General features: G+C 41.4%; 1 protein-coding gene across 1 annotated transcript in view; it reads right to left on the bottom strand.

The window, feature by feature from the left end:
• Positions 1-767: 767 nt before the first annotated feature.
• Positions 768-19,028, bottom strand: part of LOC124595844 (dehydrogenase/reductase SDR family member 11-like) — a 35,031-nt gene continuing 16,770 nt past the window's right edge. The window contains exons 3-6 of the mRNA XM_047134746.1: positions 9,302-9,431; positions 7,965-8,094; positions 2,929-3,075; positions 768-1,085 (exon numbers count right to left, since the gene is read on the bottom strand). Of these exons, the coding sequence (XP_046990702.1) occupies positions 1,044-1,085; positions 2,929-3,075; positions 7,965-8,094; positions 9,302-9,431 (449 nt within the window). The 3' untranslated portion in view covers positions 768-1,043. The remainder of the gene's footprint in view (positions 1,086-2,928; positions 3,076-7,964; positions 8,095-9,301; positions 9,432-19,028) is intronic.

Genomic DNA, 19,028 nt, shown 5'->3' with positions numbered 1-19,028 from the left:
CTTGTCAGGGTAAAATACCTACAGTCGGCTCGAGGCAGTGACCTTTTCTTATTGTGAGTGAAAGCCGCAAAGAATGTAGAGGTCGCCGAAAACAAGGGTCAGGACTTGACTGGCAGTCAGGTACTTTGGTGCACGATTTAGAAATGATGACTTTTTTCCTTCATTCGCTAATTTACACAAAGCTATGGAGCTTTTTCATTTTGGTTTAGGTGAAAAATTGCCACAGCTGAAGTAAAGAAACTTAAATTGTAAAGAGGCGTCATGTGAAGATGTCTCCCATAAATGGAATTTATAGGTATGATTAGGGTTTGAAATCTCATGTTGCCATTTAGATTTACTAATTCCATGTACTCTGTTGCTTCTTCCAGAACGCCGCTCTCAATTTACTTCTCTTTACGCCCAGTTTCCATTGCCTTCGACATTAAACATACATTTAGTCCAAAATTTCTTTTTCTTTCGTATATGAGAAACTACTGAAAGGAAGGTAGAAATTATCTGAATACTAACGTAATTTGAATTTAGAAAAAGTCCTATATATATAGGGCCTACTATTTACAACTATGCCCTTATTTGTGAACTTAAACTACTGATCAAGACATCTGTTCATCACTTCTTTTTTTTTTTTTTTGCTTACTTTCGAATATTGAAATTTTTGTCTATTTTCTATCCCTAAAAATATCTGAACCACTGAGGTGTATTATGAGGTACCGATAATTCTTTTTTAAACTGAAAGTCAAATTCCTTTCTATTTTTATTTGTTTATTTTTTATACAACTTAGATAGTTCTACAAAACAGCAAACGTATTTTGTTTTACTTTTAGTTGCAATTATAAATAAGCTACATCGTTTAAATAATTTCCATTCTTTCTTGATGACTGTTGATCACCATCTGTTGAATGGGTTGTCAAGAACAGTGTGGAATATACACAATCCAGATAAAAGTTCTAGTTTGCTGTGCAACTATCGCACACTATCACCCAGTGATGTGACTTCTCTATTGATTAATGATGCGTTTGACATTTTTCAGGTGACTGTTGGCAGCTTCAGTAAACACTACCTGTAGGATTCATAATGACGTCATGAATCTGTAACAACAGTAAATTTTATTTAGTCGTTAGCGTGAGAAAGAAAAATATTACACAAATAATAATGTAAGACTGTTACACATGTATCTCTCCAAGATTGATTCCCAAGCTTACGTGAAATAAAAACAGGATCTGCCTTTGTGAAAGAACACAATTTTGTGTTTGCTTTCCCCAATCTTGTGATAACACAGTTCTGACATCGACAGTACATCTTTCTTACTCTCTATTTAATGTTTCCCGTATCTGGAATGTTTGACAGTTTTCAATAGTATTCATGTTTTCAGTTCTCCTTATTGCTTATGACTAAATTTAGGAAACAGCATGAATTAATTACACAGAAGTCAGTAACTTACTTATCATGCTGTTTGTTTAAACATTACTGTGGGAAACATTCTGACAAACTGATCTTTTAATTCTGTAAACAAGCATTTATATTTTTTCTCTGCACAATTCAATATGCAATGTGAACGTGTGATTTAGACGTCTAAATAGAGTACAAGCTCTGGACGCCAAGTAAACCGAAATCAAAGTCACAGGGGGGACAAAATTTAATATACAAAGAAATAATCAATGACACTGCAATGGCACAACTGTGACTCTGTAAAATCTAAATAAGACAAGGTGAAAACTGGCTGGCTGATCATTTACATAAATCGCAGATAAGCGAGCCACCCTGTTAACACACAGAAAACGTCAACCTCAAGTTTTGGGGAACTAGCTGGACAATTCACAGAACCTTAAAAGTCATATCACATTCGTCTGATTGTTAATTAAGGCAGAGGTAAATCTGTAGGAAAGTCAGCTTCCACCTTTTGTTTCGAAAATAAAACTCATTCCAGTAAAATGTGCCACCCTGCCATCTGTATGCCAAAAGCAACACATACTGAAGAGCTCTCTGGCTGGAGCAAGATGCCATGTGTCACAGGGCAGATTACAGTTCCTTTTCAAGGTGCTGCTTTCTGGTGCAATGAGTGTTGGAAAACCCAGACTTCCCGAGGAAATTACTCTCCGTTAAAATCCGCCTAGTTCGCTCCGATCACCTTCCCCTTTGGAGGCATACTGAAAAATTTGGCCATCATCTTAAGGCCGAACAAATGTACCCCCTTCCCCCCAAATCTGTTCCACCAGCAACTGGAAACTGTCTGGGGTGACTGCAGAAGCCAACAGGCCTGCCATAGCAGCCAGAAACACGTACCCTGGCGCTAAAAGACGCGACAAATGGGGTTAAATAGTATGGGCAGGCAAAGACTAGAATAAGCAGATGAACGTTACGCAGGACCCTGGGTATAATAGTTTTGCGTAGATGAAAAGACTGGCACAGGATAGGGAAAAAATAAAATGATCTTCTTGCATTGTTCTCCGGTAAAGCCCATCTGGTTTGCTGGTTTGCTCGGCCACCTAGTGCAAGTCTTTCTAGAAGATGCCACTTTGGCAACTAGTGTGTTGATGATGATGAAATGATAATGGACGTAACACCCAGTCCCCAGTCTTTTGAAGACTCCCTCCTCATTTGGCTCACTTCCTGTTATTTAACTTTTGTATGGCACTGCTCGGCACTAGACAGGAAAAGTCACCTGTCGAAGCGTGTGTGCCAGTCTTCTCAGGAAGGCTATTCAGTACTCTAAATCAGTGATCGTTATCCCAGAAAGTTCATTTTAAGAATCTCCATTTCAAGCGTATGATGTTGAATACAGAAAATAAAAATAAAATGTAATGATGATATTTCCGAAATAGCGATGCCAATAAGACGAGGAATAAAAATCGTGAGCAGGGCGATTGAGGCAAACTACAAAACACAGTACAGACTCTAACACAATATTTCGATCAAGTAAGACGACCTTACCTGAACTCTTGGGTCTTGAGACAGCATGCAGATGACAACCTCCGCTACGTCCTCTGACTCGTGCACGGGCATCAGTTTGTACATCTCCGGACTGAATTCTTTGAAGTTTGAGGCAAACTCCGTTCTGACAAGTCCCGGGGAAACAGCCTGTTGTAATAAATGAAGAGCATCAGTATGTTACATGCTTATCTCTTCAATGTGTGTGTGTGTGTGTGTGTGTGTGTGTGTGTGAGAGAGAGAGAGAGAGAGGTAGAGAGAGAGAGAGAGAGAGAGACATTTCTTCATTCCGAATAACAAAATGTAGAACCAATAAACCTTTATTTTGGAACGTCCTACTCAAAAATCACGTTATAAACTATTTGAAGAGGTCTAGCAAGAGATAGTTCACAGTAAGGCTCTGAAGGCTAATTTTTAGTTGTGTTTGCTGGTGGTTTGTTCATTTTGTACCTGGGAATCGCAGATTTTCTGAGGGACAAATGTAGCGACAGATCTGTTCAGGGTGGGAAATTTCGAGTTTGTCAGCCAGTGGGGCAGAAGATCTCGACGTCATCAAGACCGAGTCTCGTTCATGGACACCCTAACTTCAGGTGCATATAAAATGTATTGCGGAAATATTAATTCTTTTATAGTCAGTGGTGTGAGAAAATGAGTTCACCTTGAGGCTCTATTTTTAAAATTATCAATTATTCGACCTGCTGATAAAATCCTCGATCTCTTCCCTTTGCTATGCTACTTTAAGTCATGTGCGTTCCACATTTTCGATAATCTTCATTAAATATTGTAACGTTTCTTTCTATTAATCAATTTTCAGTTCTACTGCTCCTTTCGGGGCTATGTTTACTAATACTGAATGCTTTAAATGTGCCCCTCCAACAGTTTTCTTCTCCTCATCGCCTTTCAACGTTCCCGATATGTCTGGTTCATCATTCAGCTTTCCCACTGTGCATGTATAGATTTCTATACTGTTTGATGCTGCAGACGACAGCGAAATATAAATGTGAATAAGGCAATGCTCCCCAAACAGAAGCACTGAATGTTAGAATACGGACATTAGGACGGTACTGTAATTTGAATTACTGACTCAAAAGTAATCACACTTGCAAGTTTTTAATTAGTTCTTCTATTTAGTTCTGACTCAAAAGTAATCACACCTGCACGTTTTTATTTAGTTCTAGTATTTATTTTGGCCTCCAAAAGCATGTAATTATGTCTCAACATCAAATTTTAAGCAGAGAAATGAGATGCTAATGAAATTGTAGTGTAGGTGAGGCTATCCTGATAAGTACAGCTACAAGATTTGGTGACTGGAAGAATCTCGGTATGAAGTGGTGACACCACTCAACAAATAATGGAAAATTACTATCAGCAAAATGGATGTTAATGGGAATTAAATGCTAATATTTTGGTTTGAAAGAGACGTGCAGTGTCTTGCAAAGGTGTTACGAAAGTCAGCAAATACAGTTTGAGGAAATTCTGTGACAGACGTTGCTGGTTCCACATTCATAACAACGTGAGTGTTTAGAAAGGTGAGTTACGTCTCCGATTATCTGTTTCATCTAATGTCAAACACCTGTCTCTAGTTCCACATTTCAAATTCACCGACCAGTTTGGCTATTTTTAATGGTCTACGTTCCACCTGCATATAGTACTGCACTCTGAACATACACTATCACGCACTTATAATGCAGTTTCGTAACATCATTTGGTAGAATTATAAATATTTTGTTACAGAGAGCTTTCTTCGCCGTTATCAGTTTATTAAACACACTTCTTGGCAGAAAAAAACTGTGTGTGGAATCGGCACTTAAATACTCAGCCTTGCCTTTCATCAGTGATGTTCTTACCTATTGACCTGTCATAGGGTGACTCATATTGTTTATTACAGGTCTGTTGGTATCTCTCCCATACTTTCCAAACTTCCCACAAGATCTCCTGTACATCTTGCTTCATTAACACTCCTGGAACAGACTATACCAGTTGTTCGGAACGTGGCTTTAACTAACCCCTGAGGTAAAATGAAATTTCCTGATGGCTACAAAGAAAAACATGGTTCAATTGCGTTTCGGTCAGTTACTAATGCTAATTATGCAAGTAATCAATAACGTAATTAATTTCTTTTATTTCAAATATGTGCCACCACTAACTCATCATGTAGTCTGGAAGAAGCTACAGCATGTGAAATGAATATATGAACGTCTTCTACACATAGTCCACCCACTACAACGAATCCTTACGTTGTACCCTACATCTATAGCAGTAAAATATGCTTAAATGTATCATGAAATAGCCTTCTCCGAGATGCAGGTAGTTCCCACAAAACATCAAAATCGCTTTATCATTCACTTCACAACAAGAAACAACTTAATCGACAGCATAACAAAATAGTAACTACGTAGTGGCTACTACGCTGTTGTAGGGCCTACACAATATTATTATTATTATTAATGTTATTACAGTTATGGGGCAGTGGTCAGACACAAAGCTTTAGCACTCTGAAGTCTTACAAGTTTTTCCCATTTCATGAGTGAGGAGCCCAGCAATAAAGACATTTACAAAGAGTAAGTGTGGTGCACCCATTGTACCTTGACTGATTTAGAGAGGTTGCAGGCTGTGGGTGAAGAAAGTGGTGCTAGGGAGACCATTGCTGCAGGGCAAGCATCTTTGTAACAAGTGTCTACCCTCAATGTTGATAGCTTTCTTTCCTGAGAAGGAGTTGTAGGTAGGACTGGTGGTGCCCTGAGAACTGCTTCATCATTCTAAAACCTAGTTTGTTAGGAACAAGCAGTATCAGTTGTCACATTGACTCACTATTTCCTCGTTTAATACAACACAAAAACTAAGCATCACTTCTATTTAATCATTTTAAAAATAAAAGTCTTAAAAATAATTCTGCATTCCAAAAATTAGTTAGACGCTAATGTTGATAGCAGTGGGAGACTAGAGGTAGCGGTGCCAGTTAATGTACCGTTGCACTTAATAGTAATGATGTCAGAAGGGTCAGGAACCACTGGCCTAGGGGGTTGTAACCAGAATGAATCTACCAGTTTTCAGTGGAATGTGTACTATGTTGGAACCTCCTGATAAGCTTTCTAATACCTCCCTTGCATTAGTCATAATGGATAATTTTGCTTCCTGGGTAGATGAATTATTTGTCTTTTATTACTACGTGTTTTCTGTTTTAACACTGAGTTTTTGGATATTTCTTTCTAGTGTCCATCGCTTTCGTTATCTTTATTTATCCGTAATCTATATTCTCTATTAAGTCCATTGCTAACCGTAAAATATCTATATCCCCTTGTTTATAATTATTTATGTCTTAGACAATCCAATACTGATTGCTCAGAGCAAATAAGAAGTAGTGGTAATTATGAATAAACCATTTCGTCTTAAAAAAGCTTACACATTACAGTGGAAAAATATCATAACAAAGGCTCGAGGCGACAACCACCACACCCAATGTTCCAGTACAATGTAATGCACTGAGAGGACTGGACCTTGGGTTCATCGTCATTCAGCTCCATTGCTAGTATGTGTTGTTTGTGCCCGGGCTTTAATATCTGTTCTATCAGCAATTTCTAGGCTGTTTTCTTCCAAATAGGCATCTTACCACGTGAACAACTCTTTCTCGAACACCCATGTTGTCTCAACGATTTAACCTCTTGCACATTTTCGACCACGGAGAAAAATTTCTTCCCTTTATGATGACGCATGTTCCGAAAATATTCTCTGTACAGTCATTCGGTTTCCTGACGCTACTTTCTACTGAACTTTACATAACGTAGCTGTCGCGAAGTCATATCGTCACTAATGTTCCATCTTCGAAAGTCAGCCACTAACTGCCCATTTTATGTTATGGTGCTTTATTTATTGTTACACATTGGAAAGCATTTTTACATAGTGTTAGATTGGTTAACGCCACTCAGGAAATTGAATAAGTAGGGATGGTTTTGTTATTTGTATCTTTTGAGTAACTAATATACATGAATTAATTTATTAGCTATAAGTAAATTATAAATATTCCTTTCTTGAGAGAATAATTTACATGAATTAATTTATTAATTATAGGTATTATACTGTAGTTTGACGCTTTCAGTCAACTACAAATATGAGGATAAAATGCACTAGGTGCAGCAATGTAATGCGAAGTACATTGCAATTGTATTTTTTCTACAACAAAATATTCTGGTTGTAACTATGGCTGTATTACATTACAAAACAAAACTTATTCTGAGATTTACCTTTCCACCACACATTAGTAGCAATATCCCTTCAGTCTGTTAATAATTACACTAAGGTCAATTTTCAGCTCACTTTTGTTGCTCATGACTTTGAAACAAAATAAATGGTTTTAGGTTGGAATTAATTGGAAGATTGTTTTCCCCCATTCACATATAAATTACTTACTGTAAAAACCCGTTCGCTGAATAGAGGTGGTCTACATTGAGAATGCCGCGATGCATCTGAGCTCCTGCTCAATCCCTAGAGGCCCCAACATCAACAATGACACTCACGTGTCTCTCTGTCAAATGAGGCACTGTGAGTGCAGCCTACCAAATTAGTTTTATTCAAACACGCACGTGTCCATATTTCCCACGTTATTGGCGGAGAGCAACAACCAGTTTTTTATTGCAGTTAAATTCTCATGTAAACAGGTTTTGAGCGATGACTCATTTTCAGTAACCCATAGATATTCCTTGTCAGATGTCTGCGTCAGTGTTTTAGGATGAGCTCCACGTAAGTGCTAACTGACAATAAAATTCTGATACTGCAGTTCGCCAATACCTGTCTGTGGGCTACAGAAACCAAACAACTGCGGTTGAGTAGACACATCAAAACTCAATAACTGAAGATTATTTTTGCATCAAACTTCCCTTTAATAATGGTCAGCTGTTTATACGTAGGACCTTCAACACTTCTGAGGTCTATTACAGTGACATTATCAAGTGTTATACCATTTTTTTGTGAAAATAATGTAGCTACAATACACAAAAAATACAACAAATGTTCGTATCATCAGTCTGCCAATGACGACTTACCCCAACACGGATCTTGCTCTTCCTCTTGGCGAGGTCTTTCCGGAGTCCGTCGAGCAGAATTTTGACGGCGTGCTTGCTGGCAGTGTACATCGAGATGTTCCCCATGGGCGGCGACATGTGGGCCAGACCACTGCGGACGGAAGGGGTGCTGCTCAAAACTTTCATGTTGTGTGAGGCATTAGACTGACAAAGCTGCTGTTTAAACCTCTCAGTCGAAAGGAAGGTTCTTAATGATTTCATCCATTATGGATTACAGTGTAATATTGTAAGTATAATTAGAACCAATATACGCACATTATATATATATATATATATATATATATATATATATGTGTGTGTGTGTGTGTAGTAACGGTTATAAGCGCAGTTATTTCTATTGGTGACTGAGGACAACGTACTGAACAACGTTAAATCAGTAGTTACGTCATTTGCGGACTAGTAGCTATAGTTATTAGGAACAGTAAGCTTTTAGGTTGCAAGTACAGGAGCAATCTATCAATGAGCATTATCCCCTGTACAGGAGGTCAGATGTTGGTGTGTGGACACGTGGATGCTAAACGGTGAGTCTATACTGACAGTTCACTTTATGGTGCAGTTACGACTGTGCTGAAAACACCAGATAGCAAATTGTGTGACATTTTAATGGGAAGGTGCAGAGGAAAAACTACTAACACACTGAAGTGGATATAGACATACCAATGACAACAATGTACTAAACACATTAGCATCATACTGCTAATGTGTAGTATATTTTGGGACATGAATGTGAATAAAACTATATATTTAAAGAAGCAAGTCAGTCATAGAAAAACAAAAGTAACTGTGCCTAGAAACCCACATGAGTTTTAAAAGTTTTGAGAAAGATTTCGGACTAGTCGATCGAAATAAATCATGAGAAACAATTAGTGACAATGGCTATGCATCACCTCTCGTAATGGCAGTCTAAAGGCGATATCTTGAAACAAAGCAATAAATACAGGAAATTAAAGAACATAGGAGATAAAAACTAGTCAGGGAGTGAGTTGGCGAGAAGCTGAATAAAAAGAAAATAAATGTTACATGTATTTGCTGTTAGTGAGGAAATAATTGAATACACAGATTATAGGTGAAAACCACTTGTGAATTGAATGGGAGCTGTAAAACTACCAAAGAAAATACTGAATTACTACGTGAACGTAAGGAGGTAAATTTGCCGACAAAGGAAGTAAATGAAAAACTTCCTGAAGGTGGCACAGGAAGATGTATAACCGTTATATGTCAGACTTCGACGAACAGGACGCTTTATATGTAGACCAATCGCCTTGTTACAAGTAGTACTAGTTGCTGGCGCTGCCTACCTGCTGATGTGAATGATGACGCCGTCGTCGACGCCCCTGCTCAGCATGTCCTGCACGGCTTCCCTGGTGCAGATACTGAGGCCCAGCACGTTCACGTCCAGAATGCGCTTCCAGTCTTCTGTTTTACCAGCTATTAAAAAATAAAGCCCTTATCAAGGGTCCAGTGTACACGAAGCAGATGCGGCAAAGCTTATAGTTCAACGTCTCAGAAGCTCGACTTAAAAAGCGACGGTTCTTGTGCATGTCTCACATCGCTTGCCCATAGCTTCCGTCAATAAATGGAACCAATGAAGATGACGCGCTACAGCTTGGACTTGGAAGCATCAGCATCGACCCTACTTGCATGAAGCAGCCACTTTGAATACTGATTAATCGAAGCTAATCGTCGTGATGCGTGTGCACGGGAAGGGCAGTACAACAATTACAGTAAATACTATTCCTTAGCTGAGATACAGAGTTCGTTGAACACTTACAAAGCAATAGAAAACGAATATTAAGTGCTGAAATCAGAACGTAAGCGTGCGCTGGTGTTCACAACCTAATTCAGATATTATAAAGCATCAGTTAAGATAAAAGTTACAAAAATGTAATGAAAAAGCCCCCGTATGATTAAGATGAGCTTGAGACAGAAATGCCAGCAATGAAGAGCAACAATGGAGCATGAGGTGCTTCACCTAGCCTGATGTATGTGTTTGATCATGTACATGGAGAAAGGATCTGGTTCCTGCGAAAATAAGTCAGATGTGAGCTTTTGAAGGCTCAAAAACATAACGAAGTGAACCATATGATACCTTTCAGCCAGAACACGCGACGGATGACATACAAACAACGGAAATGAACTAAAACTTGGACGAGATGTCTGAAAGTAACTGACACAGCGATATTAAAGTCCAAAGGCGCTAGTAAAATCGAAGTAGCGAGCTTGGTATGCATAGAAAATAAACAGAAATCAGTGAAATTTTTATTTCTCGGTGACAAAATGGAAACCGAAGGGTCATTTGCATAGAACAAAGATGGTTGAAAGTCTCTTACTGCCATCACGACAGAACGTAAAGGAGTCGTACAACAGTTTTATATCATTCCAAAGTAGTTTACACCAGAATATTCGATATCTGGCGTCATGAAAACACTTTCTCTAAATTGTGCACAGGCAGTAGTTGCCAAAATTAAATAAATACCACACATCTTTGCCTGAGATCCGAGTCTAGTAAGGTAAGCTAACTAAATGAAGGTGAAGTTGAAAAATCTTCCTCTCTTCTGTTCAGAAGGAATAAGTTTCAAACCATCATCCGGTAATTACAATGAAAGTTTTTCGCGCTTTTCCAAATACTCTTGAGAAAAATATCAAGATGCTCAGCTTTACAGTCGACTCTCTGAAATATCTTAGTCCAAGGGGAATGGTCCGAGTGAGATTCAGTGGTCTGACAGGGCACGAAGAAAGACGGAAGGAAGATTTGGGTTTGACGTCCCATCGACATCCAGGTCATTAGAGATGGAGAACTAGCTCTAATTGTGCCAAGGGCGGTGAAGGAAACCGGCCGTGCCTTTTGAAAGGTACCATCCCGGCATTTGCCTGGAGCGATTTAGGAATATCACAGAAAACTTAAATCTAGATGGCCCGACGAGTGTTTGAACCGTCGTCCTTCCGACTGCGAGTCCAGTGTTAACCACTACGCCAGCAGGAGTGACCGAGCGGTTCTAGGCGTTACAGTCTAGAACCGCGCGACCGCTACACATGGTTCACATGGCTCTGAGCACTATGGGACTCAACTTCTGAGGTCATTAGTCCCCTAGAACTTAGAACTAGTTAAACCTAACTAACCTAAGGACATCACAAACATCCATGCCCGAGGCAGGATTCGAACCTGCGACCGTAGCGGTCTTGCGGTTCCAGACTGCAGCGCCCTTAACCGCACGGCCACTTCGGCCGGCTGCGACCGCTACGGTCGCAGGTTCGAATCCTGCCTCGGGCATGGATGTGTGTGATGTCCTTAGGTTAGTTAGGTTTAAGAAGGTCTAAGTTCTAGGGGACGAAACAAAAATTTTCCTTACACAAAGCACACATGACGAAAGAAAAATTAGTGCTTCCAGGCACAGCAGCTACTAGTTCTATTCAGGCAGAATTACTGTGGAGTAAGAAATGGTCTTAGCTGTTGCTTTGCTTATTGTGCTGCATATCGAGCGTACGTAAAGCAACGTGTAAAAGAAAGATATCGATGCAAACTGACAGCGCGGAAATGACTTAAATTTAAAAGTATTGTTCTCCTAATAAACCTCAAATGACACCTAGCTATCGGAAATTATACTGACCGACAACTTCCTCAAAAATAATTTCCATAATCGAAATAATTCTTTATCGATAGTCACATTGCTTGTTGCCGGTTGATTCTGAATTATATCAACAATCTTTTCGTTGTCCCCCTGAAAGACAGAGGTATAGTTACGCCCGGGCCAAGAGTCCAACAAAAGCAAAGAATTAATATCTGCAAGTAGTTAGAAACTGTTTCGAATGAAATGATAAAAATCATTGTTTCCTATTTTTCCTGATTTTGATAGGTCAATTATAAGATTTTGGCCACTAAACAGATCTTTTATTTTTATTTTTGTTCCTAATATGCCTTGATGTCCCGAAGGTAAATATAAAGCTTCAAAAACAGTACAGGGAGGCACTCATACTTATCACCGTCATTGTTGTATATGAATGTGTCATAGCATTAATCTATTGCACAACAGACTCTGTCCTTTTTCGCCTCTGAATGACGTAGTGAGGTTTGCTCGCAGTTCTTTCAAGAAGCCTGACTGATCGGCGTTAGCAACGAATTAATCGCATTTCCTCTACATCTTTCTTCGTTACTTTGCATCTTCCTATACTATATGATTTCTTGACTCTGCTTAATGAGGTTCAGATGGTTTAAATGGCTTTGAGCACTATGGGACTTAACTTCTGAGGTCATGATTCCCCTAGAACTTAGAACTACTTAAACCTAACTAACCTAAGGACATCACACACATCCATGCCCGAGACAGGATCCAAACCTGCGACCGTAGCGGTCGCGCGTTTCCAGACTGTAGCTCCTAGAACCGCTCGGCCACCCTGGCGGGCTTAAAGAGGTCGAAGCAGATTTCAAACTGGGAGCGTTCATCTCAACTGCGACTCAGAGGGTCCATTCTCATGGACCTCCATCAGTAATCGTGCACTGACCCTCACGAGCAGCTCTACATTGTTCACATCCTAAGCAAAGTCCTCTAAAGAAATTATGTTCATGTTGTTTATTCAAGTTTGTGAATTTATGTTGGTTATTAATGGGATGTAACGAGATTTTGTGGTCACCTGTACGGCAAATCTTTCGGGCAGTTTTTCTTTCACAGTTCTGCGATTTTCATTTTGGCATCTATTAAATACTTAGTGCTAGTCTTCATTTCATTTATCCATTTCACAGTCAGATTTTACGAAGCAAAACCCGGTTTGCACACTGATTAACATCAAGCGTTAAACTCGATGGATATCAATTTAGTTTTATATCCAGTGGTAACACCTGCGCTTCCGCAAAAACAACTGGTATTTATTACTGATATTAAAGGAGTTTAACAACTGAATGAACAGTGACTGCGGACAGTCAATCAACGAAAACTGATGTGGCGGATGCGGATGTCGAAGATAGACAGTGAACTTATGCAGCACGCTGGATGCACCGGGATCGAAGACTGTAATCTCTTTGGTTCTTGTTGTCTATTCCTCAAATATTTGTCAAGTTGTGTTATACGCATAGCTGTTAATAATGAAGTTGCTCACATCAGAAAGTGTGTTAGAGGATCACTGAATATAGTTCTCCAAAGTGGTGCCCCGACGTGATGTAGCAAATGCACACATTAATCGAACATCGATTGTGAACTTACTCAGCTTAAGTTCACAATCGATCTTCGATTTATGTGTGCATCCGGCACATCAAATCCCTCCCCTTTTTTGGGAGAGTTGTAGCTCGGCCATATTCGCCATATGTTCATAACAATCGGCACAAAAAATTCTTATTATAATATTACAGTGTTGTGGAGCTATAATTACTATGAATGCAAAACAATGGAGAACACAAGAAAAGATAGAGGTATTGTGAGAGCAAGGTAACAGCAGATAAAAGCAACTGATCAAGCAAATGTTGACACAAGGAAACAACACTGACCACTGGCTTGCAGGAGCGTGACTGCACTACTTGTGGGGCAGCCTGTGAAGGGGAAGGAATATCAAAATGCTCAGAAGAAGGATGGCAAGGGCAGACAAGAACTCTTGCTCAAGGGCAGGCTGTTCATCCTCAATGCATGCCGGTTTAAGGCGGTCAACTGAATCGTATCCCGCTTTCCTTCCTATCAATTTCTATCAATCACCAGAGAAGAACACACATGCTGCGGGGGTGAGTGGTGGCTTGACCATATCGTCTTTGATCCAAACGACTTTACAAGTAAAGACTTACCTGTGGTAGAGCAATGGCTTAGTACAATGTCGGATAGGAGTTATTTGCTGAAGGCTACGCATGTGAGATTTGAAGTACTGCAAAATTTCGGAATATTCTCCAACCAATAAACGTGAAGGAGGGGTAGGGGAAAAATATATTAACTACTCTCAGAGACTCGTTGTACACTATCTGGGTGGAGGAACAACCCAAATCGTCCTAGACAGTCCTTAAGCCCAATAGCAGTGATAAGAGCGCAGTGCTCCGGGACTATGCCTGACAAGACAGATTAGCCTAAAAAGTGCAGTGCATACGCAAACACTGTCCGATTACTGGCAGGGTGGTAGCTAGTAGTTTTGAGAAGTTTACATCCGCACAAACGTAAGAGTTTCTCGAACAGCTCAGAATCAAACTGCCTGCCTCCATCTGACGTTCTCAACTGGGATATACCGAAACGGGAAACCAAGAGGAAACAAAAGCAGATCGGACTGAAATAGCTCAGTTATCGGAAACAGGAACCGCCTCAGGCCACCTAGAGAATCGGTACACCACAGTATCCTAGAAACGGAGGCCCTCAAAGGGGAGTAGAGGACGTATCTACATGGAGGCGAGCAAATCTCTCTGATGGTTTAGGGAAAGTTCCTACAGGGGCAGATATGTGTCGGAAGATCCTACACTTCTGACATTGAATGCAGCTTCGTGCCCATCCCTTGCCACAAAACTTTATCTGATATCAACTTTGCGGATGCCCTGATCCATCGATGTGATAAATTGTAGAATGCATAGAAAACAGCACGACGCCAACATGGTGGGATGAAAGGACGGGCCCTGTTGCTCGACGTGTCACAACAGATACGGAGTGCCGGTCCCAGTAGTGGCACTTGCTCAGGATGCAGTCCAGTGGAAGCAGGGATTGATCGGTAGTTTGGAGGAAAGGGTCAGCCTCGACAGCAACTGCTGCCCAGTCAATAACAGACATGGCTATGTAGTTACGGGATAGACAGCCAGTTACCGCATTCTGCTGTCCTGGAAAGTGTTGGATATCCGTAGACAATTGCGCGATAAAATCAACTTGACGTACCGGGCAGGGTGAGTTGAGCTCAGTAACATGTATGAAAATAGCAACCAGGGGTTTGTGAGCTGTGTAAATCTTGAGCACTTGGCACTCCACCCATGGCCAAAAGTGTTTAAACTGCCAAGTAAATAACCAAGATTTCCTTCTTCCTCCGACAGATTCTTAGAAAAATACGCCAAAGGCTGCCATGTGGACGAAACTATTTGGTGTAACACAGCACCCACGGCGGTCTGACTCACATTTAGCATCAAGGCGATGGGGGCCCCAGGGATATGGTGAGAAAGCAGTTGTGGCGTCCGCTAAAGCTATCTGCAATGCCTCGTAAGCTTTGGTGGTCTCCAGGTTCCATATGACTTTCCTGCTACCTATCGTGTTCTTGGCCTTAAGCGATTCCTTAATAGGGCCTTGCATCTCAGCGAAATGTGGTAAATGTCGGCGGATGTAACTGAGCATTCGAAGAAATCGGCGGACCCCTTTAAAGTTTACAGGAAGTGGCATCCGCATGATATCTGCTACCTTAACCGTTTTTGAAGATATGCCAAACTGTGCGATAATGTAACCAAGGAAGTCAAGTCTTCTCTCTTCCAAAGAAACACTTGTCTATATTTATCTTGATTCCATACTTTTCCAATCTTGATAGTACTGCACACATATGTCTGATGTGCTCTACTGTGTTAGAAAATTCCAGCATGTCGTCAACACAACAGAAAATGAAAGGCAGCGTATGCAGTGCTTCATCCCTGAAACGCTGCCAAATTTGGGGTGCGTTTCGAAGGCCGAAAGGCATAAAATTATGCTGGAAAAGACCAAATGGCGTTGCCACAGCTGTCTTATGTGTGTCCCGATCTGCCATCGTAATCTGTGCAAAAGCCTTGGCGCAACCAATGACGCTAAAGAAACTAGCACCACTCAAATTATTGTTGAAGTCAGACACATTGGAAACTTGGTATCTGTCAGGCACAGTGCGGTCGTTGAGACCCTTATAATCCCCACAAATGCGCCATGATCCGTTTTTCCTTTTTACCATTTGCAACGGCGATGCCCAAGCACTGCGTGACCTAGACATTGTCCCATCAGAAATCATTTCATCAAACGCTCCAGCAGTGTGTAGTTTTTCAAGAGGTGAGCGCCCAGGCGCACTAGCCACGGAAAGGCCTGGAGTTATGCGTATGTGGTGCGTAGTAGAGTGCTTCACTGGACCCTGAGCCACAACAGGATTTGTCAGTTCTGGGACTCTGGCGGAAGCAGCTGACCGAGGTCGTTGTCCTCTGCCGGTGAGTCCAAGAAGTAGGGCGCAGAGGAAGGGGAACTGGTCCCATCAAACAGGTACCGTAGCTCCGCGAGCTTGTTTCCCAACTCCTGTTCTCGTGTTGCCTCATTCAATTTCAAATCGGTGTTTTCTTCACGTAGTGTAGCAACATTCTGCACTTCCTTGGCGTACAAGACGTTGATCTCGCAGATTTTTCCGTTAAGCGTCGCATATTCCACCTGTAATGCAGAAAGCTCGGAATTATCAAGCGACGGTTGAGAAATAATCAGTCAGTACCCGACGCAATGCCACGCAGCATTAAAATGGTTCCACTTGGGTAGGCCAAAGCTGTCCTCATGTTGACCAGAAGAGCGGAATTTTAATGTTTGAAAATCTGTTACCGTCGGTGCCCTGGTCGACGTATGCAGAAGCAGCAGACGCCTCTACAACACCAAAAGCGGATGGCAAAACTGGATCTTTCGTCTTCACGTCGAAAGGGTTCATTTGTGAATAGTGTGTAGCACGACGGAGAAAATGAGAAAAATTCGTTCAGTACGGGGTCACCACTTTGGAGAACTACATTCATTAGGTACTCTCAAAGCCTCCCGGTACACCAGCTGGGTCGAGGAACATCCCAAATCGTTGTTGACAACAGTCCTTAAGTCAAGTAGCACTAGTGGGAGCGCAGCTGTCCAGGATTCTGCCTCACAAGATGGAGCAGCCTTTAAAGTGCGGTGCATTCGCAACCGCCATTCCATTACTGGCGGAGTGCTAGCTCGTAGTTTTGAGATGCTTACATCCACACAAACGCAAGAGTTCCTCGGACAACTGACAAATTGCCTCCTTCTATCTGATGTTGTCAGCTGTGGAATACCGAAACGGGAAAACCAAGAGGAAACAATAGCACGCGTGACTGAAACAGCTGAGGTGTCAGAAACAGAAACTGCCTCAGGCCACCTAGAGAATCAGTGCACCACGGTAACCAAGAAACGGATGCCTTCTGAGGGGGTTAGGGGACAAACAATATCTACATGTAGGTGAGAAAATCTCCCTTATGTTGTAGGAAGAGCTTCTACAGGGACAAATATGTGTCGGGAGATCTTAAATGTCTGACAGCAGCTTCATACCCAACGACGACAATCTTCCTGCACCCCAGGCCACACGACTTCATTTTGCAGATGCCATGATCCCTGGATGTGATCAATTGTGGAATGCATAGAAAACGGCATGAATCCTACCTGGTGGAATGAAAGGATGCGTGCTGTTGCCTGACGTGTCACAACAGATGCCGAGTGCAGATACCTGTAGTGGCACTTGCTCAAGATGCAGTCCAGTGGAAGCAGGGTTTCATCGGCAATTGAGGAGGAAAGGGTCAGCCTCTTGCACGGCAGCCACTCCTGCCCAGTCAATAACAGATGCAGCTACGGGATTGACAGTCAGTTATCACATTCTGCTGTTCTGGAATGTGTTGGATATCCGTATAGAATTGTGCGATAAAATCAGCTTGACCTACCTGGTGGGGTCAAATTGAGCTTACTAACATGTTTGAAAACTGCAACCAAGAGCTTACGATCTGTGAAAATTTGAACACTTGTCCCTCCAACATTGGCCAAAAGTTTTTAAACTGCCAAGTAAATGGCCAAGAGTTCCCTGTCGAAAGCGCTCCAGTGCTTCTGTTTCTCCGACATGTTCTTCAAAAAATATGCCAAAGGCTGCCATGTGGACGAAACGATTTGCTGTGACACAGCATCCACGGCGGTTTGACTCGCATCTACCATCACAGCAATGGGGGCCCCAGGGACAGCGTGAGCAAGCAGCATGGCGTCTGCTGAAGCTATTTTCAAAGGCTATTTTCAAAGATCTCATAAGCTTTAGTGGTCTCCAGGTTCCAAGGGACTTTCCTGTTATCTCACGTGTTCTTGCCATTAAGCAATTCATTAATAGGGCCTTGCGTCTCAGCTAAATGTGGTAAATATCGGCGGAAGTAATTGAACATTCCAAGAAATCGGCGGAGGGCTTTACAGGTTACAGGAAGTGCATCCGCGTGATATCTGCTACCTTAACTGGATTGCATCTTGAGCAACGGCCACTACAGGTATCTGTATTCCACATCTGTGAACTTATGTAGCATGCTGGATGTGCTGGTATGGACGATTGTAATCTCATTGGTTGTCTGTTGTTTGATCACCAAAAAGTCTCTTGAAGTTGTGAAGAAGATAAAAATTCACTTGACGCCTTCCTGAGAGGCAATCTCCACTCATTCCAAATTAATAATATAAGTGTAGACCAGATGTGGCTTAGATTCAAAGTAATAGCATCGGCAGCAATTGAGAGGTTTGTACCAAATCAACCAACAAACAACGGAGCTGATCCTCCTTGGTACACAAAACGGGTTAGAACACTGTTGCAAAAACAACGAAACAAACATGCCAAATTTAAACAGACGCAAAATCCCCAAGGTTGCCGATCCTTTACAGAAGCTCGAAACATAGCGCGGAGTTCAATGCGAGACTTTGTCTCGAAACCTGGCAGAAAATCCAAAGAGATTCTGGTCGTATGTGAGGTATGTTAGTGGCAACAAACAATCAATGCCTTCTCTGCGCGGTAACAATGGAGATACTATCGAAGACAATGCTGCCAAAGCAGAGTTACTAAACACAACCCTTCGAAATGCCTTCGCAAAAGAAGACGAAGTAAATATTCCAGAATTCCAATAGAGAACAGCTGCCAAAATGAGTAACGTAGAAGTAAATATCCTCGAAGTAGTGAAGCAACTCATATCACTTAATAAAAGCAAGTCTTCTGGTCCACATTGTATACCAATTAGGTTCCTTTCGGAGTATGCTGATGCATTAGCTCCATACTTAACAATCATATACAACCGTTCGCTCGACGAAAGGTCCGTACCCAAAGACTGGAAAGTTGCACAGGTCACACCAATATTCACGAAAGGTAGTA

This window comes from Schistocerca americana, chromosome 2 (assembly GCF_021461395.2).
Source record: "Schistocerca americana isolate TAMUIC-IGC-003095 chromosome 2, iqSchAmer2.1, whole genome shotgun sequence".
NCBI classification, from domain to species: domain Eukaryota; kingdom Metazoa; phylum Arthropoda; class Insecta; order Orthoptera; family Acrididae; genus Schistocerca; species Schistocerca americana.
The sequence above is the reverse complement of the archived record's forward strand: the minus strand, read 5'-3'. Positions and strand labels throughout refer to the sequence as shown.